At 46.0% G+C, this 25,719-nt stretch overlaps 1 protein-coding gene across 1 annotated transcript in view; it reads right to left on the bottom strand.

The window, feature by feature from the left end:
- Window positions 1–7,206: 7,206 nt before the first annotated feature.
- The window catches only part of bnc2 (basonuclin zinc finger protein 2), a 260,548-nt gene continuing 242,035 nt past the window's right edge, over window positions 7,207–25,719 (bottom strand). Inside the window, 3 exon segments of the mRNA XM_064926567.1 lie at window positions 7,207–11,708; window positions 11,710–11,983; window positions 22,641–25,144. Of these exon segments, the coding sequence (XP_064782639.1) occupies window positions 11,148–11,708; window positions 11,710–11,983; window positions 22,641–25,144 (3,339 nt within the window). The 3' untranslated portion in view covers window positions 7,207–11,147.

The raw sequence follows: 25,719 nt of genomic DNA, 5'->3' as shown, positions 1-25,719 counted from the left end.
GGGAACATCACTGATGGGGCTGAGGGGGCCATGGGCCCTCATGCTGTGGGAAATATATTTTACTGCCCCCCTCCCTGGGTAATCAATACCACCAGCACTATTATTCTGCCACGGGGCCACGGCGTATCGACAGTGGCTGGATGAGCAGCCGGCGTGTGACAATGAGGAATGTTGTTTAATTCAAGGTCATTAAGCCTCCTCGCCTCCCGACAGTTGCTTCTTCACTTTCAAAAGGGCATTATGTTCCTGTTTCTTACCAAAGAAAACATCCCGGTGCCATTCGTATCTATTTGTAATATGACCGCCGCCGGAGATAATGATGTAAGCGGGTGATGGCTGTTATCCAGAGACGGACGGACCCTCATGTTGACTGTTATAGTATGTTTCTCATAACTAAAATGGTTTAGTTTTTGTCCGATTAGATCCATGGTGTTCATGTCTGTCATGTTTGATTCCTGATTTCATGTTCTCTGCTTGTAACGGCGTTCTTCATTTGTCAAAAGAGAGTCGGACCGAAATGCAGCGTGGTGGTTACTCATGATCTTTAATGAAGGATCGCGATACATAAAATAACTATACAAAATACAAAACAACAAACGGAACGTGAAATCTAATTACAGCCTATCTGGTGAAACTACACAGAGACAGGAACAATCACCCACGAAATACAAAGTGAAACCCAGGCTACCTAAATACGGTTCCCAATCAGAGACAACAAGAATCACCTGACTCTGATTGAGAACCGCCTCAGGCAGCCAAACCTATGCAACACCCCTACTCAGCCGCAAATCCCAATACCAACAAAAACCCCAATACGAAATACAACATAAACCCATGTCACACCCTGGCCTGACCAACAAATAAACTAAAACACAAAAATACTAAGACCACGGCGTGACACTGCTGCTAAACTTGACAAATATTTTAAAGGTCATTTGGTGTTTACCGTTAATGCAGTCCCCGCAAAAGCAGGAACATTGCCTTTAAATTTCAATCGCGCTATAGTGCTGAACTTTGGCGATACAGATTGAATCGAGCCCTTTGGGTTTAGTGTTGATTTGAAAAGAGGAATTCAGAGCTGCAAATTCAGGGAAGAAACGTTTTTTTAAACTGACCATGTCCTGTGCATATTTCACTGTCTAGGGATCGCAGGAGGCTGCTGAGGGGAAAACGGCTCATAACAATGGTCGGAGCGGCGCACGGCTGGAAACCATGTGTTTGATATAAACTAAACTTTTTCAGGACCCTGTCTTTCAAAGATAATTCATAAAAATCCAAATAACTTCACAGATCTTCATTGTAAAGGGTTTAAACACTGTTTCCCATGCTTGATCAATGAACCATAAACAATTAATGAACATGCACCTGTGGAACGGTCGTTAACTGCCTACCGTCTGTAAGCTGTCGGATTCGCGTTTATTGTGGAAGGAATGAGCGTTACACTGAGGCCTGTACTCTGGAGCGGGATCGATTTGGAGGTGAAGGTTCTGTCATGGTCCGGGGCGACGTGTCACAGAATCATCGGACTGAGCTTGTTGTCATTGCAGGCAATCTCAACGCTGTGCGTTACAGGGAAGACATCCTCCTCCCTGATATGTGGTACCCTTCCTGCAGGCTCATCCTGACATGACCTTCAGCATGACAATGCCACCAGCCATACTGCTCGATCTGTGCGTGATTTCCTGCAAGACAGGAATGTCAGTGTTCTGCCACGGCCAGAGAAGAGCCCGGATCTCAATCCCATTGAGCAGGTCTGGGACCTGTTGGATCGGAGGGTGAGGGTTGGGGCCATTCCACCTATAAATGCCCGGGAACTTGAAGGTGCCTTGGTGGAAGAGTGGGGTAAATCAAATCAAATTTATTTATAAAGCCCTTCCTACATCAGCTGATATCTCAAAGTGCTGTACAGAAACCCAGCCTAAAACCCCAGACAGCAAGCAATGCAGGTGTAGAAGCACGGTGGCTAGGAAAAACTCCCTAGAAAGATTTCACAGCAAGAACTGGCAAATCTGGTGCAGTCCATGAGGAGGCGATGCACTGCAGTACTGAATGCAGCTGGCCACACCAGATACTGTTACTTTTGATTTTGACCCCCCCTCCCCCTTTGTTCAGGGACACAATTTTCGATTTATGTTAGTCACATGTTTGTGGAACTTGTTCAGTTTGTCTCGGTTGTTGAATCTTATGTTCATACAAATATTTACACATGTTAGGTTTGCTGAAAATAAACGCAGTTGACAGTGAGAGGACGTTTCTCCTTTACTAAGCACTAGTCAACCTCAGGGCCAGAATAGACCAGCCTGAAGAGGAGCCAGTGTCTGAAGGGCTTTGACTGGAATAATAGTCGTTTGTTTGAAATGTGCCTTTGTTATGCTTGTTTATTTTGCCGACAGTGTGATTTGTGCGTAATTTCCAACTGTGATTGTAGAATCGTCATTAAAGCACGTTTTGGTAAAGTGCAACCTTGTCTGCTTGCCTTTCAGAAAGAAGTATCATTGGGTGCATTCGAGCAGATCACTTTTGTCAAGTTGGTGAATATCGTTGGTCACCACCTTTCAAAGTTTATTGCATTATGGGGTGAACAATTGTCTGGCTTGCGTGAACTTTACATGAACTTTACATAAATAATGTGATCAAAGGTCTTGACGTTTTGACTGCAAATTTCTGCAGTTGCTCTTCGCCAACTTCACCTTCCAGCCATCACCTGCGTAGTGGGAGGCTCCATTGTCAACCAATCATTAGGGTGCTTTTCAGACAAGACTGAAACAGGAACCAACTTTGCCGTGATTCATGTATACAGTAGATATATACAAATGAATATGATATTTGAGGCTCTCTCTCTCTCAATTGATTGTACAATGTGTACACAAGGTTTCACTTTGAGTGTGTGACATGGGGGTTGGAGACATGTTTATTTCAACTTTGTAAAGAAAAGCTTTTATAAACAATGGTAACTGGCATGTTGATCTGAGCCTTGCTGTTGGAAAATCCCTTTAGTGTCCGACTTTCGGCTGTTGCGGATGAACCAGATTTAATTTGTCTACAGTCGGTTGCTTTAGCCTTACCACTCAAACGAGCCCAATGTCTCACTAGCACTACAACTCCTGTATTTACAAGGAAGCAAACAGAACGAAACAGGAAATACCTACCTGGGGTGTATTCATTAGTAGGATTCCGTTGCAAAACGTTTTGAAACTGACACGTTTACTCCAAACTTAACATTATGCAATGATAACTAGTTTATATTGGACAAATTCAGGTCGGTCCCTCCCCGTTTCATTCTGTTTGCTTCCGTTTGGTCCCTAGGGTAAACGGTTTCCGTTGCAAGCTGTTTTGCAACAAACTAAACGTTTGGCAACGGAATCTGACTAATGAATACATGAATTTGTGCAATATAAATATATTGTTTTCCATTGAAACAGTGCAAAACGAATTAATAGAAACTCTGATAGACTAATGAATTACACTCCTGGTGATGCTACAGTATCAGGGTTGGTGTGCTTGTAAAATCTTAGGTTTTTGATGCAATCAAAAAAATATCTACCTTTTCCAGGATATCAACAAATCACTAGGCTCTACTAGCTGTTTGGATGATCGATGGCAAAACTATGATTTTTAATTTTCCTAAAGCCTAAGCCTTACAACCAAAAGAATGTGGGTTAATTCCACACCTCTTGTACTCTCTTGTGCTTTAGTGTATAGGTGGATCTCCAATCGTATTTCCTTGATTCCTCTCATCCTATCTCCTTCTTCCTCAAAATGCATTGGAGAAACTTCTTATTGGGGAGGAACTTTAGACTTGGGATCAATTACCCCCGAAAGTATTAGCGAAATAGCGGAAATCCTCCAGCCAGCCCTACTAACAAAGGTTGAGGTACAGTTTGGGGGTTGAAGGGGTGAATTCCGCGCTAGGGAAAGTACCTTTTTGGAGAATGGGCATTGGCAAGATTTGAACCTAGGACCTTCTGGTCCCTATCCCAGTGCCTAGTCCAATCAGCCAGAAGGGGAGAAGGTACAAGTCTGCTTTGTCCACATATGTAAATGTATTCAGTCAAAGTTAGTAGATTAGAAATGTAATTAGTTTAGAATGTTTGGGTAACAAAACAAACAATCAGTCGGGATGCGAACCAGGAAACTTGCAGATCGCAACCCATGTGTAACGCCCCCATCCACCTCCAACCTACCAGGGCTTTTTTTTATTTGACTCTCACCCGTAAACTCAACCCACTAACGTGTCACTCTGAGCTCTGCCCACTGACCTTTCATTCAACCAATCACATTATATTTGACCCTTTGTAACTTTCTCACTCATCATTATTGATTATTTATTCAGGATAATCAGTAATCATGGTAGCATTCACATGAATGTAGAAGTGTTTAGAAAACATTCTTGTTTGTCATAAAAGTGACTCTAAAATGACACACTACATTATTTACCATCTGTTTCTATTGGGCACAAAATAATCTGAAACAACCAAAACAAATGACAAATGCATCCAACAAGTTAGTAGAGTCACAAGCTTGATGTAGTCATTGGTTGCTATGAACATGGGACCAAAAACAAAACTTTTGACTACTTGATTTATATGAATCTTTAGTGTTGTTAATGTTGACCCATACCTTTTTGATATGTTTTTGTTTGTTAAACATCTCTTCATCTGAACAATAGTATTATTATAAAATAATATAATTTCCAAATGTTTTGGGCCATACAATATAGCTTAGTGTGAATCATTTATTTTCTACAGTCGTCATTGCTCATCTTTATCAAGGGTGTCAATTTCAGACCCAACTGTATAATATTATTGTTGACAAGCACATTGCCCTTTTAAAGCACATGTATCTCCATTCCACTAATATGATAACACCAGCAAATCCTAGGGCTATTGTCAGTCCAGGACTAGGCCGAATAAGTGTCTGGGAAACTGGCCCCGAGTGCTCACACTGGTACATCTTTTTAAATGACTTCATTAATCTAATCGTCCACTAATTGGTCAAGATAGCCTTTCCCCCAATGATTTTTATCACAGCTTAATTAAAACAGGCCAGCAAAACTGCTGAAATTGTGTCTTGTCTGACCGGCTTGATTGACAGACTGTCCCTGTGCCTGTCGGTGTTAAATTCCAGCCACTCATAAGATGTCCTCCCTTTACCCCTAGAAAAGAACACACACACACACACACACAACACACAAAATAATAATCCCTTTCAAAGACAAGCAACGTGGCGTCAGATTGCCAGTGACTGATAAATCTTTAATATAAAAATTGTACAAGAATTCTGATACAAATTACAAGAGGTATTTGGACAAAATATGAATAAAATTCCATTTACATCCCAAAACCCATATGCATTTTATGCAAAAACCATAGAACGTTATGATACAGAAAAATACAAGGAAAGCAACAAAACAAAATCAATGAAGAAAGAGGACCTTGTTTTCTCCTCCAGTCTGCTAATGGGAAAAACCTGTTTAGGAGACATACAGTATTCATGAAGCTGCCAATGTCACCATTATGAAACCAAGAGTGATGCAAGCTTCCCCTGTTGTAGATGCTGCAGTTTGCGGTGTGACCCTGTAGCAATGCTGCTCTGCCAGGCAGTGAAAATAAGAGTTGATTGAGATGCAGGCCTCTGGTTGCAGGCCGGAAACACAGCCGTTTAGCACAAAGAGAACCAGACAGCTACACAAAAACATCACTGTGGAAAAGAAAATGTACACAGTCTTTTTGAGATTATTTATATATAAAAAAGTAAGATTGGCATGTTGGTAAATAGTTTGGGGTGACTTGCTATAATGTTAAGGATTGTAAAGATGTTATTTTGCCAAATGGGTAAAAAGCACATTTTCTACATGTTTTTTATTTGTTCCAAGATAATTTACTGTGGAATTGCTGTTACCAAGTTCCGAGGGTAATGTTGGACCACAGCGTATCATCTGTAAAACCACCAATCTTCCCATGTGTCTTTTGAGCCTTGCCACATGTATTTTTCAAGATGGATGACGTTAACCAGACAGCTCGCAAACATCCCCCTCCACTTACACTGGGTCAACGTCCTACCCTGCTCTCCACAGACTTAAACAAAGTGGACAGAGGTATACGATCCATAACGGATCACTAAACAACCCCACCTGCTCCATTGTCATCTCTCTCCTTCCCTCTCTCCATCGCTCTCTCTCTCTCTTTCAGTGATGGTGTGTTGTGGGGAAACTGGCATTTGGCAGTCAAGAGTCCACTAATGAAATATTAAAGGCTCACTCCACTCAAGCTGGCCAGTGAGGGTTTTAAGAGGCCTTCTCCTCCTGGGGACCGAGCCAGGACAGTAATGGTCCCATCGGCCTGACAACTGGGCTCTGTCCTGGATCCTAGTGGGCTAAAGATGGTAAGAAAGAGGGAGGGAGGGAGATTGAGGGGTCAGTCCCTCTTAAAGGAGATAGGAGAAAATGTGCTGTAATGTCTCCCGTGAAGGAGGAGAGGGAGAAGAGTGGAAAGGTCAGGGGGCTCCATCACTTTCCAGCCAGACAGTCAAGAAGGCTGGCACGGCTTTCTCGCTCTCTCTGCTTCTCTCTGTCTCTCCTGCCTTGTTAAGTGACTGCTGCAGGTCCCTGCCAGACCGCCTTCGTTCTCAGACCGGTCCCTCTGCTCTCCTTTCTCTCTCCATATCCCCTAGTCTGGCTATTCTGTTCTGGACAGTCTGTTCCGTGTCAGGGCAGTTTTCTCAGCTCATTTGCAAGCTCTCTCTAGGAGCCGTGGCATGCTGGCATGGCCATGGAGTAAGAGACAGAGGGGCTAGAGATGAGGAGTCAGTGTAAGGGAATTTCATCTCTCTCTGGCACACTAACATACACACACTAACATACACACTAACATACACTAACATACACACTAACACATACACACTAACACACACACACACACACACTAACACACACACACTAACATACACTAACACACACACAACATACACACTAACACACACACACTAACACACACTAACATACACACACACTAACATACACACACACTAACATACACACACACTAACACACACACTAACATACACACACACTAACATACACGCACACTAACACACACGCACATTAACATACACGCACACTAACATACACACATTAACATACACACACAACACACACAACATACACACACACGCACACACACTAACATACACACACACGCACACACACTAACACACTAACATACATGCACACTAACATACACGCACACTAACATACACGCACACTAACATACACGCACTAACTAACACACACACTAACACACACAGGTCACTGATTGAGCTCCCTGGCTTCTTGAGAGGTCTACAACATTGAATAGGACAAGAGGAATGTTTAAGCTTTTGGGTTCTGCTGTCTTTCTCATCAGATCAGGTTGTGAGGTTTAACCGCGCAGGCTAAGGTCACTGGCTACAGCAGCGTTAGTTAAGACTACTCTTAGCTTGTTACAGTCTCACGTTCCTCAATAGACTGCGTGTTGATTCCAAACCAGACTGATTTGGCCTTCCCAAGCATTCTCCCAGTTCTTTAATATCCACGGTATTCATCGTAAACCATCAAACACTTTCAAAGAGGGGCTTCCGCACCTTGAATACGTTCAGTTGGACAACTGACTAGGTTTCCCCTTTCCACCTTCTCTCTCAGTGCATTCCATGGCAGTCCATTGCGGTCCAACTCAATGCTACATTCCACTGTTCTCCATAATGAAACGCTAGCGTGCCCTGCAGTGACAAGGCTGTATGCTAACGTTGGACAGACTGCTTTATTACATAGAGTGATGGACCGTGGATGAGCTCGCTCTCTCTCTTTTCCCCTCTCTGCCTCGGGGTGTCCTTGTTTCCCGCCCATCACCAGAGTCCTCTTGTTGCTGTCATCCCACTGGCCTGTTAGCAGGAAGTGTGTGTGTGTGTGTGTGTGTGTGTGTGTGTGTGTGTGTGTGTGTGTGTGTGTGTGTGTGTGTGTGTGTGTGTGTGTGTGTGTGTGTGTGAAAGAGAGACAGCTGTCAGCAGGGTTCCTGGAGTGACACTTCTGTACTTCTCCGGCTGGGCCCGTGGCGGTAAGGTGCAGTACGGTGCACTGAGCAAATGAGGCAGGCTGCGCCTCAGTGCCACTCCAGGGTGTTGCCGGAGGTTCCTGTACAGAGTTTTTCCTTCACCTGGGATAAACAGGCAATTACACATCCTTTTTCTACGGCGATGGACATTTTGTGAACTTAAGAGTACACTATTAGTCGGTGTCCCTAAAGGACCCGGGAAGGGGGGAGGGGGTGAGTAGTGGGAAGAAGGAGGCGGGGGTGGTTTCTCTCAGGGAAAGAGAGAGGTGAAAGAGACCGGTTTGGATCTCTGTCGGCATCACAGTCCTGTCAGCAACATTCACGTCTGGCGGTGTAATGAAGTGACAAGTGAGTTATTCGACAGATCAGCGTCAGAAGGCCTCCAGGTAACGGTGGAACAGCACATTTTTAATGATTCTCATTGTCATCCCTTCTTCCTCTCAAGTCAGCCCTACACCTCCGCAACCCCTTTCACTCAGCTCTTTCTCTCTCTTCAGAGAGGAGAGGGGTGAAGCCTGCTGCCATTGTCGTGGAGGTTGGTAGAGAGAGGAGAGGGGTGAAGCCTGCTGCCAGGGTCGTGGAGGTTGGTAGAGAGAGAAGAGGGGTGAAGCCAGCTGCCAGTGTCATGGAGGTTGGTAGAGAGAGGAGAGGGGTGAAGCCTGCTGCCAGTGTCGTGGAGGTTGGTAGAGAGAGGAGAGGGGTGAAGCCTGCTGCCAGGGTCGTGGAGGTTGGTAGAGAGAGGAGAGGGGTGAAGCCTGCTGCCAGGGTTGTGGAGGTTGGTAGAGAGAGGAGAGGGGTGAAGCCTGCTGCCAGTGTCGTGGAGGTTGGTAGAGAGAGGAGAGGGGTGAAGCCTGCTGCCAGGGTCGTGGAGGTTGGTAGAGAGAGGAGAGGGGTGAAGCCTGCTGCCAGGGTCGTGGAGGTTGGTAGAGAGAGGAGAGGGGTGAAGCCTGCTGCCAGGGTCGTGGAGGTTGGTAGAGAGAGGAGAGGGGTGAAGCCTGCTGCCAGGGTCGTGGAGGTTGGTAGAGAGAGGAGAGGGGTGAAGCCTGCTGCCAGGGTCCATCAAAAGGGCCCATCATGCCCATTGCAAAATAGTCATTAAAAAAAAACTGTCCAACACTTTCATGGATATAACGGGGGTTTGAATACTGTATACCACGTAACACTGTGCGTTTTTATCCCCTTTAGATAAGCACCAATCAAGAAAGAGGAGCTCTCAATTTTTTCACATCCATAGTAACACGACAAAAACACAATAATAACCATCAACTCAAGGGCACAGACTCAAAATGAAGACCGATCTGTCTTTCTTTTTTTCTTTTCTTGAAAAAAAAAAAGGAATTGATATTGGACAAGACATCTGCATCAAGATGACATCACCCGCCAATAAATACCCCTTCCCCTGGCTACTTTGCCTAGTTATCTGAAACATTTGTACCTTAAGATGTGTATGGAAACCAGGAAAATGGCTGCAAATAACTCCGAAAACAGCCAGGCAATGGCGACAGAGTTTCACAGAGTTCACCTTTGAAGCTGACAATCAGCAATGGAAATCAATACTGAAAAAATATAGCAAAAGGCTTAAGACTGAAGTGCATCATATCAACTTATGGGGTGTCAGTTAAAGTACAACTGTATGGCGGAAAAATATAGATGTTTTAAAAACCAATGCTTCTTTTTGTTTTGGTCACAGTTTAAGGACTATTTCTTTGTGTTATAATCAATGTGACATTCACAATACTTCTGATAGGATGGAAAACGTGTATAAAATAATAGGACACTCAACCAACGCTTGTTTTAGGTCACAAATACCACATGCAGTAGAAAGATTAGCCTACTTCAACCTCTGTAGCTAAGTACTGTGATATTACAGTCACACACTGGGTTTACACTCCTTGAAATGAAAATAACACAAACTAAATTCCTCAATACTTAAATCTTCTGCCTTCAAAAACAGCAGCTGTATTGTAGTCAGTCACGTTACTGTATCTGGTAGAGTAGAAATACTTAGACTTTTTCTGAATACGATTATTTGAGTAAATGGGCCGGATGTTTGGATTCTTTCAGGAGAAATATGGGTGTTTTGTTGTGAAATAGCATTTTTGAAACTGAACACGTGCAAAAAAAAGAATAAACCTGCCACAAGTATGTCATTTCCCCTTGGCACTGTGGCCGTCTCAGACCCCAAACATCGCGGAAACCAAAACCATTGCAAAGTCCTTGTAATAATATTACACATCCCGCTTGTATAGTTGCAAAGTGCGAAAAACTGACTTGGTATAGTAAAAGCTAAATGATAACAAAAACAAAAGAACAGAGAATGATATTGGTGTAGGAGCCCAAAAAACAAAGCATGCCGGCAACCTCCGCATATCTAACAAGTAGATACAACAAGTCACATGATCATTAGTGCTTCTCCTTCTCAGTTTAAAAATGGTTTTTAAACTGACATAAATGAGTCAAGCTAGTAAAGATGCTACCTCTTTCTTGCCTACCTTAGAGCTGGAAGTATTGTACTGTAACATAAAAACCAAAAGGGAGAAACCAAAAAATAGCTAACAACCATCAAATACAATTGTTTTACACCAATAGCCTCTTGGGACATATTATTTACAAATGAAGCAGTCATGCTCTTGTATGGGGTTTCCTTTAAAAGCTATTATTACACAAATACAACAAGAAGATTTTATATTTTTTTCATTGTTATTATCATTTCTGCAGGCAACAGTCACAAATAAGAGTTTGAATAGATTCTTTGGAGATGGACAAAAACAAAGACATATGGGAAATAGGAAATGGGGTTTATGGGAAACCGGCAGGGCCAGTTTTTGGAATAAAGACACTTCAAGTGTCTCATCCTCGTTCTTCCAAAGAAGGAAAGGTCAAAAGTCACAACGCTTACTGTATATCGTCACTGGATCTCATCGAAGGGAAAGAGAACTGTGGTGCATGACGTCTAGGGGTGGTAAGGTGTAGTTCCTGGGGGTAAGAGCTCATGGTTTGGGGTGAGAAGGGAGTCGAGGACGGGGGTAGAGTTGGCCAGACGAGGGCCAGGGGGTTGGGCTAGTCTACCATGGTGGTGAAGGGCACGTTGTTTTTGTGGAGGTTGGGGTTCTGAGAGTGGCGGTTGCGGCTGCGCACCGAGGAGAACATCATGTTGCAGCCGGCCACTTTGCACTTGTGCATCTCGCGCAGGTGCACAGTCTTGTAGTGCACGCGTAGGGTCCCTTTGTTGCTGTACACTTTGTGGCAGATGCTGCACAGGATCCCACCACTGCCACCGGTGGAAGACAGGACGGTCGGCGAGGAGGAGGGGTCGGCGCCGGTCAGACCTTCTTCCGATCTTCCTCCGACTCCTCCCTCGCCGACCTGGTCCCGCCGCCTCCCGGCCCCTGCCTGCCCCGGGGCATGCTGGGAGCAGTCCTCCCCATCGCTGACCCCTCCCTCCTCCACCCCCTCCTCCAGGTCATCCAATAGGATGCCCTCGTCGCTGCCCTCGTCAGACTGGCGTGATGAATGGACTGACCCGCTGGACTGAACGCTGGACGCGGTGCTCAGGTCCAGCACCATGTAGTCGTCTGGGGGGCCACTGCGGTGGTAGAAGCCGTTGTGGAGGGTGGTGGTGGTGGTGGTGGTGGTGATGGTTTAGGGGGTGGTGGTGGGGGTAATCGGTGCCTGCCGGGGAGCTGGCGTCACGGTTCAGCCCTCCTCCCCCCAGGTTGGCGCCGCCAATGCCCGCCCCTGCCATGGCGTCCAGGCCCAAGTGGTGTCCGGCGTAGATCTTAGCCAGGAACTCGGCGCGCAGGTCCTTGGGCAGCGGCGTGAGTTGGGGGTCCAGGACAATGTCGTCCAGCTCTTTGGTAAGCAGTTTGCGATGCAGGTTGATGTTGGAGCTGTGCCTGGTGGAAAGACATAATGAAGGGGGAGGTAGAGAGAGATCGTTTTCATAAGAAAATGGCTAAACAAGTTGTCAAATCAAGCAAAATGGTGTTTCAGCGCTTTAAACAATGACTGGAATGGTAACATTCTCAGATCTTTTTAGAAAGATGATACATTTTGCATTCCAAAACATGTGTTCTGTCTCGCCCAACACATGCACCTATGCTTGGAGTTCTAAGTATTTGAATGATATTGTATCAGACACTACATTTTCAATAACCCACCTCTCTTCCTGTCCTCTTCACTAACCCCTGACCTCACGCCAGACGAAATAACTACTAAACGATTCACCTTGTTCTAGACCCTCTCCTCACTCTTTACCTTACTTACTTAACCTATCAAGAGGAAGCTACGTTGAAATGGCTTCCAATGCCCTCCCTTTTAGGTGAGAGAAACTCTACCCAGTCCTTCTCTTAACGTTCCCCTAACTGGTCTAACGCGGTGTGGCGAGAGCATCCCGCCACGGTGTTTACCACAGTCAGCACGTCTAGCACAGCTCCGCTGCAAATCCAATAGACTCTGACTCAATTAAATACTCCACCATATTGAATGAGAGTTTATCAATTGATTGGAGCTGTGGTAATGCGATAATCGAGGGAAAGTGGATAGCGTATTAGATCTCCAACAGCATTATCACATTGGCTCCCTATTGGAAGTGGCTTAATCAGGCCCCCCCTTTCAAACATATGATCCCCATGTATCCCCTTCGCTTTAATAAGAAATAAAAATGTCCACTTTTTCACACAGAGAGCAGTAGTATCTCATAACGCATAGCCACCGCCATCGAATTCACAACAAGGAAGTGTAAGCCTGGATCTGGTGTCGTGCTAAAGCTAAAGGGTAGTGTTTGTGAGATGTAGCAGTCTGCATTGCAAAGCCATGCCAAAAGATGTGAGGTAAAATGTGTTTTGACAGCTCAAATTCAATGCCTCTTCCCTCCAATTCCACAGTTGCCATTTCAGACTGGGAGGAATGCAGGCTCCACCACAGCAAATGTCACAATAAAATGGACAAAGAAAGGTAAACATAAGTGAGTAATAACTGGTGCCAGATATGGAAGTGGCACAGTGTACACATCCCACTGTCCACAATACAACATGTTAGGGGACTTTTCAAATGAAATCAAGACTTTTAAAGTGAAATGAAACAAAAGTAAGCAATGACTAAGGAATATCAAGCAGTGCTTTTAAATATGAGGGTGTTTCATGCAAGGCAAGGGGCACGGTGGAGGGTGGGGCAAACTAAAAACAGACGTCCTTGGCAGGACAGGACGAGGGCAAATGGATTCACAATGTATAGTAGAGCTTACCAGCAGTGCCATGGTTGATGCAGTCAAAAAGGGTCCCTGGCCTTTAATTATTTAGTTCCCTATCGGACATTCTCCTGCAAGAGGGTAAAAATAGTATACATTCATTGGAATGGAGGGACCCCTTTCTTTCTGTGTTACAAGAGGAAGCAAACAGGAGCACCGTCCACTTGAGCATTGTCAGCATCGAGGAGCGGGGAGAATCGATTGGCCGTGGTTGTCACTGCCGCTTGTGTGTGTGTGTGTGTGTGTGTGTGTGTGTGTGTGTGAAAGAGAGAGAGAGAGAAAATATACCGTACATCCATTTTCTGAGACTAGAAATTCTTAGCTCTCTTCTTTTAACCTATGATAACAGTCTGATACACAGATGGTGTTATCTTATAGTCCAAATAGCCATGGCTCATTGTCTCTCCTAATGTATCTCTGTGTAGATGGAGAAATTACTGTTTCCACAACCAATAAACAAACAATTGGGTCTAGATATTTTGCTACATCGATTACATTCAATTTGGTTGGTTTGTTGATTGTTTTTAGTGGGGATGCCAACAGGCTATGGCATTAGCTGATGTGATTGGGCTGTATGCTGTTGATGATGCTCAGGTAGGCGCGTCCTTTGTAACATGTCTCCACCCCTAAAGCCACACCCCACACACTGCTCATAAGCTCTAGTCTGCCATGGCTCCCTGACTGATGAGGTTAAAACACATGCTAAAGTGCCATGCACTAAGTACCCTGAATTACTACAGTATTACTAAGTACTACTGCCTCAGCCATATGTCATTACTGTGATATCAGCATTTATACAATATCACAATATCAAGACCACAACTGAATAACTAACACACAGCCCATCAACATTCTGCATTTATATGTCCCTTCTGGTCCTTATGCTGTCATTCACAAAGTCCACATTCTGACCCTGAGAAAAAAAAGATGTGTTGAGTAATCAAACAATTAGTGATTACTGTTTAAAATAAATAAATAGATTGTTCATCTGCATCTTTGGACCAATTCAAGCCTGTGGAATATGGTGTGAGCAATGGCTGCTTGAATAGACTTTGCGGAGGAATTCACCTGCACCGGTGACAGATGCCTCTCCTCCCCACCTCTAAACATATTCACTGGAAGTGTGTCAGGCTGCAGTTATATTCTTGGGGTTATATTTTCCTCATTTAGAGGCCATACACAGATTCCTTCATTTATCAGATTTAGCCTCTCTGCCCCGTCTCCCTGTCTCCATCACTCTGCCACCACTATTTCACTCCCCCTCTTCCCTATTCCTCTACCCCCCAAACCAAACTCCTTCGTTCCCTCACTCCCTTCTCCACCTCTCCCTCCCTGATGACCAGTAACGTGGCAGGAAAACCAAATTGACAGTCTCATCTTCGCCCAAAGACGGGGGAGGCCTCTTGAGAGGCCATTTTGTTTGTGCAGAGTAGGAGGAGATGGAGAGAGAGAGAAAGGCTAGCTAGCTAACGCGTCTGTCCCAGCCAACGTTAATCATCTTTAGGCTCCCGTCTCTCCTCCAATGGCCCTGTCCTTCCCTCTGTACCATGTGTGTGTGTGTGCGCACTGTCTAAATGAGTCGTAATGAGCAAAGTGAAGTCATATTAAACTGACGCTGATGGTTCTTTGCCTCTGCTGTCATGTGGGGTTGCTATGTGATGAGGTTTGGAGTGGAGAGGTGGGAGGATGATCGAGGGGTTGGGTAACACATTCATCATTATCTGTCTTTATTCTCTACTAGCTGTACAGTTCAGTTCAGACGTAGCTGGAGAAACTTGATCAAAAAGTTCACAAAAGGAATATTCCTCTCAGGGGTTGGTTACACAGACTCCATAGACACACCATGGAGGTTTAGATGGAAGGCTCAGTTACAGATCACATCAACAAAGCCCTGGCATTATATTAGCCTACATTTACTTACAGAATGTGAAATATTTGCGACGCTTATTGTTCCAAACGAAAGCCTTCTGAAAGTGATTCTCTGATTATCTTTTTGTCTTTATCCACAAAACCCAAATGTATCAAAGATAAATTAACATAAAAGTCCCCTTTCATAGTGTAATGTCATTAACATACTGTTCATCAGTAGATATTTTGTATTTTGAACTCGGGATCTGTGGCTAAATAAAATAACACATTCTCTCTATAAATGATCAGGCCTTTGTTTAAGCATGGCAAATCAAGAGACTGCAGCTTCACTCAAGTTCTACCAGAGACTGGGCCCACATGGCTTGAAGGGAGCAGGGGAGAAGGAGGGGAGAGAGGGGGAGGATGAGGGGAGAGAGGGGGAGGAGGAGGGGAGAGAGGGGGAGGAGGAGAGAGGAGGGGGAGGAGGAGGAGGAGGAGAGAGGAGGGGGAGGAGGAGGAGGAGAGATGGGGGGAGGAGAGCGAGGGGGAAGAGGAGAGGGGGGGGAGGAGGAGTAGAGAAAGGGGGAGGAGGAGGAGAGAGAGGGGCAGGAGGATGAGAGAGAGTGGCTCTCAAACGTAATTAACCTTCACTCTTTGCATCCCTCCATCCGTGTGGGGACAAGGGGCCTCCGCACACTAGTGCATCATGGGAAATAAGTGCGGGAAAGCACCTGGTGACAGAGTCCTCCGATGAAGGGATGAAAATGAATAAAACAAGGAAGAGTCTTAATATAAACATGTAGAAAAGAGAGAGGGAGGCCCTGTCGTTGATTTAGGAAAATATGATTAACGAGGATAATAAGGCCGATGATTACTGGTCGGCACGCCTTTCAGACGTTAATCATACTACCGCTGCTGCCACCGCTGTGTGTGTGTGTGCCGCCCTCCACAATAAATATGCAATCATTTACCTCTGAGCTGAGTGCCTGGTGGCCAGGGGGCTGGAGGGAAACACTGTACTGTTACTGTATTGATGTACAACTAGCAGCTAGATGTTAGAGGACTCTCTGTACTCTATTAGCCGTGTGCGTGTGTGTGTGTGTGTGTGTGTGTGTGTGTGTGTGTGTGTGTGTGCTCGTGCGTGCGTGTGTGTAAAACAGCAGTATGCTATGTTGTTTATCCTGTTAGTTAACCACGCCATTGATCTGTATCTTTACATCTACGTCACCATGTACATACAAAATCCCCCCCCCCTCCCTCTCTATTCAAACGCCTGTGACACTATTGTCATTTCCCATTGTCTTTTGTTGTTTCCCTCAAATATTAATATGCTACCGTAGATCAAATGTCCTTGTCCTCCCCTCTAATTGACTCTGACATCGGGGCTTTTGAAGGTAGCGTTTGTTTGATGCGCCTACCTACGATCCTCTGGGGTGTCACTCCACTGTAGAGAAATAATTGACTAATGGGATATGCTGAGGTACCTGGACAACCTCCTGTTGTTGGTATAGACGTCAACATCTCGCTGTGAGGAGAGAGAGGAGAGGTGGTGGGGGAGAGGAGGAGGCTGGTTATTAGCACTGCATATTACAGACCTGGATTTTGCATACATTATCTGGTTGGAAACAAATGTCTGGGTGCCCCAGCAGATTTAGGCTCAGATACGGTTTCTGTTGTTATAGAAATTTTACATTCTAAAGCTCAAATACAAGGGATGAAGAGAAGGCATACGGTTTGGTTTACTGAGATTAAATATCATTATTCTGTGATATAATGAATAGATTATTATAATTACAGGTTATATTGCATTAAATGTATTTAATTAATCATACAGTTACTTATCAGATTATTTTAAATATTATTTGAATTTGTGCTAAAATATAATAATGATTGGTTTCATAATATCAGAAATAATATGTTATTAGCTGTGGAATTTGTAACATTTTGTAGTGAATCTTATGAAAAATGTCATTTGAAACTACTCAAACTTTATGTAGCAGCAAACCAATGTCTGAGGCGTTGTGGTGTCCCAATCCTTCCTCCACAATAATATTATCAGAGGGGAAAAGTCCTTATGAAAACGACCAAATTATTTTCCCATGTTACAACTACAATTACACTGCAGCATGCATTATGTAGTTAAGGGATTACCCAGGGACACATCTGATTGGTGTTCGGCCAGAGCCCTGACTATAGCTTCAATAACCCACAATTCCTTTGGCCCCGCGATACCCCTCTGTTGTTACGCTTCTCTCCTTATTCCATAGGAGCGGCAGGCTCAGTAATACATCCCATATGCTACCAGGAATTTATGCGCCACACAAAAGATCAGTCCTGAATGGCACCCTATTTAACATATAGTGCACTACTTTTGACCAGGGTTCTGATCACAAGTAGTGCACTATATAGGGTATAGGTTGCCATTTGGGACACACTCAAAGTATGGAAACAATAGTGTACTTAGGTGTAACTCACCCACATCTTGGTCTAAAACTGTCTTCCTTCTAAGATCCATATGTTCACAGCAGTGATTGTCCTCTCTTCCTGCTACACACCTATCTATTCATCAGTGCCTTATGTTAAAGCACTTCTGGAATTTATACGCTTGTGTTTCTGGTAATCGAGTCAAACTGTCACACGCACATCACTAGGGCAAGATTCCACAGTCACTGTGACACCGTGTCTGTGAGCGTGGGTTGAGGTTCATGCTTCACTATAAGCCTGTGGAATACATTTGGGTTCTTCTTTGAGCCAAGATGGAAGACGAAACACAGTCTAATTTGACCTCGCTCCCTCACAGTTGCACCTCTCTATACTACAGCACCCACTGCCTCTTGGAAACCAAATCCTGTACTGTGAGTCAGAGGATTCTAACTAGTGCTGTTTTTCACTGATTCGTTTTTCCCACCACTGTCATCCCCTCGTCGTTTAGTGCCGGAGTTAAGTGTTTTTTTTTAAAGGCCATTACGGGGTCGCGGCGGCAGATGCTAATACAAGTGGGGAGCGCTAATGTCGGAGAGCGCCCAATAAAAAAGATGGACGGCTAAATTATATAGTTGGGAGACAAGCTGGGGCAGTGGTCGGGAAGGATGACGGGCGGGGGAGGGCTCTGATTCATAGTTCTACCTTGACTTCCACTAAATAAGGAAGTAGGCCGTTGAATTAGGCCTCCTCATTGGTCAGTTTGGCCATGTGTGTCCAGCTCCTGAGCAGGTATTGGTCGGCTTACTCGCCACTCATTCAGAAATGTGTGAAGTGAGTCGTCGGGATGCCTCGATACCATTGGCATTTCTGTCATGGTAATTTAGTATCTAAACATTTGTTGAGATGTCTGTTCGCTGTGGGGAGGCTGTTATTTGGATCGTGTCAAACCATAAGGTCAGGGCTATTTGTTTAATATCATATTTTATTTTAGTGCAATAAAGAGACTAATTAAAAATACTGTGTACATTACAATGAATGAGTGAGTCTCTGGAAGACTATATGCATCTGTAGGAATGCATCAGCTTTTGAGTTTGTGTGATTTTATACGTGCACAAGCATGTGTCTGTGTTTGTGTGTGTGGTTATGCGAGACAGCAGGCCTCTCGTGCCCCGGGCGCTCCCTGTCCCTAACGCCTCGTCAAAGAGGGTAACGAACTAACGCATCATCCGCGGCTGTGTCAAACACACGCATCGGCACGGCAACGCATCCTTTAATAACACTTCCTGTCATCTCCCTGCTGTCGGCACCAGCTGCGTCAGGTGAGCGGCATGATTTCACCTCTTCTCCTCCGCTAACTCTATTTTACCTGTCTCTTCTCCTCCATCCCCCCTTTCCCCCTCTCCCCTCCGCTAACTCTATTTTACCTGTCTCTTCTCCTCCATCCCCCCCTTTCCCCCTCTCCCCTCCGCTAACTCTATTTTACCTGTCTCTTCTCCTCCATCCCCCCCTTTCCCCCTCTCCCCTCCGCTAACTCTATTTTACCTGTCTCTTCTCCTCCATCCCCCCCTTTCCCCCTCTCTTTTCTGCACTATAACCCATCTCTCTTTTTTCCCTCTCATCCACCTACTCCATCCCCTCTTCCCCTGCCTCTATCCCTGCCTCCATCCCTCTCTCCCTGAACAAGTGCCAGAGTCACCTGCTCTATTTACTTGGTGCTAATGAACAAACAGGAACAGAATGAACAGATGCCACTGAAACAAGGAACTTAATATAGGCCCCGGGTGGAGAGGGGAGGCGGGTGGAGGGTTGCTGTTGAGACAAAACAACTGAGAAAAACTAGAGAAAAAACTCCTCAGAGAAGCAAATTAGATTAGGAGGGGGAGAAAACACACTCGCTCTTTATCTAAATAAAAAAAGTGTCACTTGTCACCACGGCGTGCTCTAACACAACATAACATGTTTTTATCTCTTTCTTCAGAGGAGCTGGTTGAGTGAGGCTTCCCCTCTTCTAGAGCTCTAGAATGTGGCATATGTCATTATACTGGGAGCAAAGGCATGCTCTGACTGTGTGTGTGTGTGTGTGTGTGTGTGTGTGTGTGTGTGTGTGTGTGTGTGTGTGTGTGTGTGTGTGTGTGTGTGTGTGTGTGTGTGTGTGTGTGTGTGTGTGTGTGTGTGTGTGTGGGGAGGGGGGGGCTCTGCTAAAGCGATAAAGAGATGCATTTGTTACACTTGAAGTCATGTCTATTTTCGAGGGGCGTTGGGGAGGGGATGAATTTACATTTCCTTTCAAGGGCCCTTTTTCCACCGACACCCCACTGTGAAGACAGACTGGACCGTTCAGTCAAATGGACATGCTTGTTTACACGGTGGTCAGGGGAATAGACCTGGCAATGTCACACACAAGGCCTTTACTTCGGGTTTTTTTATGGTGCTAATAACAATGCTAATGAGTCACTATCGATGCTACCATGGGGTTGTTGTTGAGAGTTTCAATTCCCTAATTTACCCTAATATCCGGACACATTTGATAGGCTATTTTCAAACCACTCTTAGGCCAGTCGAAGTCTAACTTCAAACATCCCCTCATACAAAAAAACAAAACAAACATTTGTTAGCAATTCCTTGGAGAGCTAAATGCTAGTTGCTAGCCCAGGGCACTCTGATGTTGTGTAGCCTCAGCATGTGTTGTGTTCTGGCATCAACCTGCTGCTAGCTTTAGTGGGTGTGTGTATTCTGGGAGGGTGTGTGTGGATAGGGTGGATGTGCGAACAAGCCCAGGTAGGTAGAGCGTGGCTAGCCTCACCTCCTGGAGCAGGGCGCTAATAAATGCAGTGGCTTGGCAGACCGCTGTCTACGTTAATGTATGCTACCTCACCTGTCAGTAACGAGATGAGTGAGGGGAGGTAAACAGGGGTGTATCTCAGAGTGGAAGATTGTGTGTGTGTTCTGGCGATGACACCCTACTTCTCTGAACTTTGACATGACAGTCAACAGATGCCACTGTATACCTGTTACATTATAAAGTGTATCTCTGCTAATGGTGCGTTTCACTTAACATATGGTAGGTGACGCCTTAATAATTTCACTCCATCTAAGTAAGAAAAAAGACTTCACTGCAGTTGAGTAGCTCATCAAGAAAACTCATCTACTGTCCTAAACTTTCCACAATTACTGATATGATGAAATATCAAATAAAACGATACATGCACCATACATACATCCACAACATTGTCAATGTTTCTAATTACGTCATGTAATGTCAAAATGAAAGGACAAAACATATGTAATGAACCCACCTGTAATGAATGCCTGAATTGTTAGTATTTTATATATATATATACACACACACACACAGTACCAGTCAAAAGTTTAGACACACCTACTAATTCAAGGGTTTTATTTTTACTATTATTCTACATTGTACAGCGTTGTACTATGATATAACACATGGATTCATGTAGTAACCAACAAAGTGTTAAACAAATCAAAATATATTTTATATTTACATATATACACTACCGTTCAAAAGTTGGGTTCACTTAGAAATGTCCTTGTTTTTGGAAGAAAAGCACATGTTTTTGTCCACTAAAATAACATCAAATTGATCAGAAATACAGTGTAGACATTATTAATGTTGTAAATGACTATTGTAAATGACTATTGCAGCTGGAAATTGCCAAATGTTATATATTTTTTATATATTTTTATGCAATATCTACATACGTACAGAGGCACATTATCAGTAACCATCACTTCTGTGTTCCAATGTCATGTTGTGTTAGCTAATCCAAGTTTATAATTTTAAAAGGCTAATTGATCATTAGAAAACTCTTTTGCAGTTATGTTAGCACAGCTGAAAACTGTTGTTCTAATTAAAGAAGCAATACAACTGGCCTTCTTTAGACGAGTTGAGTATCTGGAGCATCAGCATTTGTGGGTTCGATTACAGGTTCAAAATGTCCAGAAACAGACATTCTTCTGAGAAATGAAGACTATTCCATGTGAGAAATTGACAAGAAACTGAAGATCTCGTACAACGCTGTGTACTACTCCCTTCACAGAACAGCGCTAACTGGCTCTATAGAATAGAAAGAGGAGTGGGAGGCCCCGGTGCACAACTGAGCAAGAGGACGAGTACATTAGAGTGTCTAATTTCAGAAACAGACGCCTCACAAGTCCTCACCTGGCAGCTTCATTAAATAGTACCAGCAAAACACCAGTCCCAACGTCAACAGTGAATAGGTGACTCCTGGATGCTGGCCTTCTAGGCAAAGAAAAAGCCATATCTCAGACTGGCCAATGAAAAGAAAAGATTAAAATGGGCAAAAGAACACTGGACAGAGGAACTCTGCCTAGAAGGCCAGCATCCCGGAGTTGCCTCTTCACTGTTGACATTGAGAATGGTGTTTTGCGGGTACAATTTAATGAAGTTGCCAGTTGAGGACTAAGGAGGCATCTGTTTCTCAAACTCGAAACTCTTAAATACTTGTCCTCTTGCTCAGTTGTGCACCGGGGCCTCCCACTCTTTCTATTCTGGTTAGGGCCTGTTTGTGCTGTTCTGTGAAGGGAGTAGTACACAGCGTTGTACAAGATCTTCAGTTTCTTGGCAATTCCTCGCATAGAATAGCCTTCATTTCTCAGAACAAGATTAGACAGACGAGTTTCAGAAGAAAGGTAATTTTGAGCCTGTAATTGAACCCACAAATGATGATGATGATGTGTGTGTGTGTGTGTGTGTGTATATATATATAAACATATATATATATATATATATATATATATATATATATATATATATATATATATATATATATATCAAAATAGCTGCTGCCTCCGCAAACGCTACTGGGTGTTTCCAAGTAAACAAATGAATTAATAACACCAGTTGTATCATAGTATTCATTCATACTCTACTGATATTTCAAATAATTAGTCAGAAAAATTGAGGCAGTCAAATTAAGAACCAATTGTAAGCCAAGAAAAAATACACTGTTAGTGTGTATATATGTGTGTGTGTGTTGTACGACACTCACCTGTCTCTGCTCCGTCGGGAGGGGAAGGCGGCGTTGCAGCCGGACACGGTGCACACGTGCATCTCTTTGAGGTGCACGTTCTTGTAGTGCAGTTTGACACTGTAGGAGCTCTTGAAGCTCTTCTTGCACACGTAGCAGATCTTGGGGTCGTTGGAGTTGGGGCTGGTGCACAGTTCTCCCTCGGGGGAGTGCGAGGAGGGGAACTTGGGCGGGCTGGCGCCGTAGCTCATGGAGGAGATGAAGCTCTCGTGCAGGGCGGCCATGCTGGCGGCGGCGGCTGCGGCAGCCGCCATGCCCCCGTTGTAGAGGCCGTACTGGCTCATGCAGAACATGTCGTAGGTGGGGTCGTTGAGCTCCTCCTTAATCTTGATTGCGGGCTGGTGGGGTGAGGGTGAGGAGCGGCTCTTGGGGTCTTCCATCTCCTTCCTCAGCTGCACCTCCTCATCTCTGGCCTCCAGGTCCTCCTGGTCCTTTTCCAGGTTGTTGCCTCCTCCTACTCTGGAGCTCCTGGAGGAGTTGAGCCTCAGCCTCTGGTGCTGCTCCTCCACCTCCATCATCTCCTCGCGGTAGAACATCTTGGAGTCCGAAGTCTCAGAATCGTTCTCAAAGTCTCTCTCGTGGTCCTGGTCCTCGGAGGTGAAGCTGTCCATGCAGCGGAGCTCACCGCCTGGGCCTCCTCTCTCGCCCCTGCCACCCTCGCCTCCAGGTCCCTCTCCCCGGCAGTCGTCCTGGTCGTGCCTCATCAGGTGTCCCCTCATCAGGCCTGGGCTCATCTCATCCTGGGAGGGGGACTGGTGCCCGCTGCCGCCACTGTGGTGGCCGTTGTTGTTCCCTCCTCTGCTGCTGTTGTTGTTGTTGTTGCGGTTTCCATTAATGTTGTTGTGGTGGAGGTGGGAGGAGGGGTGGTGGTGGTGGTGGTGGTGGTGACAGCTGTCGTCATCATCGTCTTCTTTGTCCTCATCATACTCGTCTGCCACGTCAATCACCTCCTTCTCGATCTTCACCGGCATGCTGGACTTACGGGGCTTCTTCTTGGGGGTGGGTTCCGTGTTGGTGGCAGCAGCTGGATCCTGCTGGGGGATACTGGGGGTGGGCAGCCTGTGGTGGGACATAAGCCCACCTTCAGAAGACATATTGTGGGCGTTGTGGGAGGCTGCGGCGGCAGCCAGGAGCTGATGCTGCTGGTCCATCAGAGAGGTGCTGTTGGTGATGGAGGGCAGGATGGGGCTGGTGGGCAGTGACACTGGAGGACTGACCAGGTGCTGTGGGGACAGCAGTGTACGGTAGAAAGGGGGCACCGGCTGGATGGGCTGCACCGACTTCAGGGAGGGGAAGACCAGTGGGCTCTGCAGGGGTGACTGGAGCATGGGGTCCAGGGGCGGGGTGGCGAAACCCAGAGGCGGCCGTCCGGGACTGGTGAGGGTGAAGCCGCTCTTGGCGCTGGAGATGACGGGCGTGCCGGGGCCCGACCCACGGATGAGGTCCTTGTCTCGGTTGTTCCTCAGCATGGGCATGTGCAGGCGTGGGTTGGGGTTGGCGCTGTGGCGGTTGCGGCTGCGCAGCGAGCTGAACACCATGTTGCAGCCCTCGATGGTGCAGCGGTGCTTGATCTTGAGGTGTACGGCGTTGTAGTGGATCTTCAGCGTACCTTTGTCGTAGAAGGTCTTGCCGCACGAGTTGCAGCACACGCGGCCCTTGCGTGAGGTGGCTCCCATGCGGCGCATGCGGTGCATCTTGGAGGAGAAGGATGAGTGGGTAATGCTCTTGGACTGCTCGCTCTTCACAAAGTGGTGGTGGGCCTGGTGGTCGTTGAGGGAGTTGGACCTAGGCCGTGGGGTCCCGGGTTGCCCCTGGCCTTGCTGCTGCTGGCCCTGCTGCTGCTGTTCCGTCTGCTGCTGGGACGGCTGGTTGGAAGGAGTGGGCGATATAGGTGATGCCCGGTTGTTGGGCTCCTGTTTGGGCTCGATGGCATTGTTCATGCCCCCCAGGGCTCCGATGCGACTGGGGCTCTGACCGCTGCTGCGGAAAGGGCTGAGGGATACTTCGGACTCGCTGCTCTCCACCGGCTCGCCCTGGTTGGGTAGGCTGGCCTCACGATCCCGGTCGTGGAGGCCCCGGAGGCCCGACTGCTCCAGCGCCAGGCCATTGGGGGGCAGGCCCAGCATGGGGGCCGACACAGGGTTGATGTACTGGAATGGCAGCAGGAAGGCGAGACTGTTAGGGATGTTCTCAAAGTGGTGGATGCTGGACGGGCTGCTGGTCTCCATGTGGTTGAGGAGGCCTGGGCTTCGACCGCGTCCCGTGCTGTTGCTCTCGATGAACGTCCGGATGCCTGAGTCGGTCTTGGAAGAGGGCACGGTGACCGCCTGACCCTCCTTCTCCTGGATGGCCATCAGCTCCACGATGGACTTGGTCTCTCCGAAACGAAGGAACTGCTGCAGGGTGATGATCTCCTCTTCCCGAGACATAATGGACCAGCGGTCCAGCACCTTGCCCGCAGCATCCTAGAGGCCCAATGGAAAGACGAGAGAGAATAGACAAAACACACTAAAGTTATTGATTGTGCATAATCACTGTGGTCGGTCTGAGGTCGAGAGGGAGCGGGGTGGAAGGGGGTAGGGAAGGGGTGTTGTTATCGGCTCATGAAATTCAGAGGCCCCTGAAGCGACAAGTAAAGATTGATAATAGAGCTCTGATAATAACCCTCCTCCTCTTCCCTGTCCCTCTTTCCCTTCCCTCTTTCTCTCCTTCCTTCTTTACCTTTCATCAGCTATGCATACACAGTCATTAGGCACACAGCGAGAGGAACAGGAAGAGTTTAATAAAGTCTAAAAGCAAACAAATGGAGACCGCTGGGGCCGGTGGGGCTGGTGGGCTATTAGTGGGTACCTGTGAATTCTAACCATTTCTGGGGACGTTGATCTATTCGCTGTGAGACTGTTTAACAAAAACAGCCCGTGAAAGATGTGAACTCTCGCTGAGAGTCCCTCAGAACAGCGCACGGCACGCAGCTCCGCTATGTTTACTGCCGCGATGACAGCCGGGGAGAGAAAAGGCTGCTAAAAGAAAGAATGGATTA

The sequence above is a fragment of the Oncorhynchus masou genome, chromosome 20 (genome assembly GCF_036934945.1).
Source record: "Oncorhynchus masou masou isolate Uvic2021 chromosome 20, UVic_Omas_1.1, whole genome shotgun sequence".
NCBI classification, from domain to species: Eukaryota; Metazoa; Chordata; class Actinopteri; order Salmoniformes; family Salmonidae; genus Oncorhynchus; species Oncorhynchus masou.
Note: the sequence above shows the minus strand (reverse complement) of the source record. Positions and strands in the feature narration are given on the sequence as shown.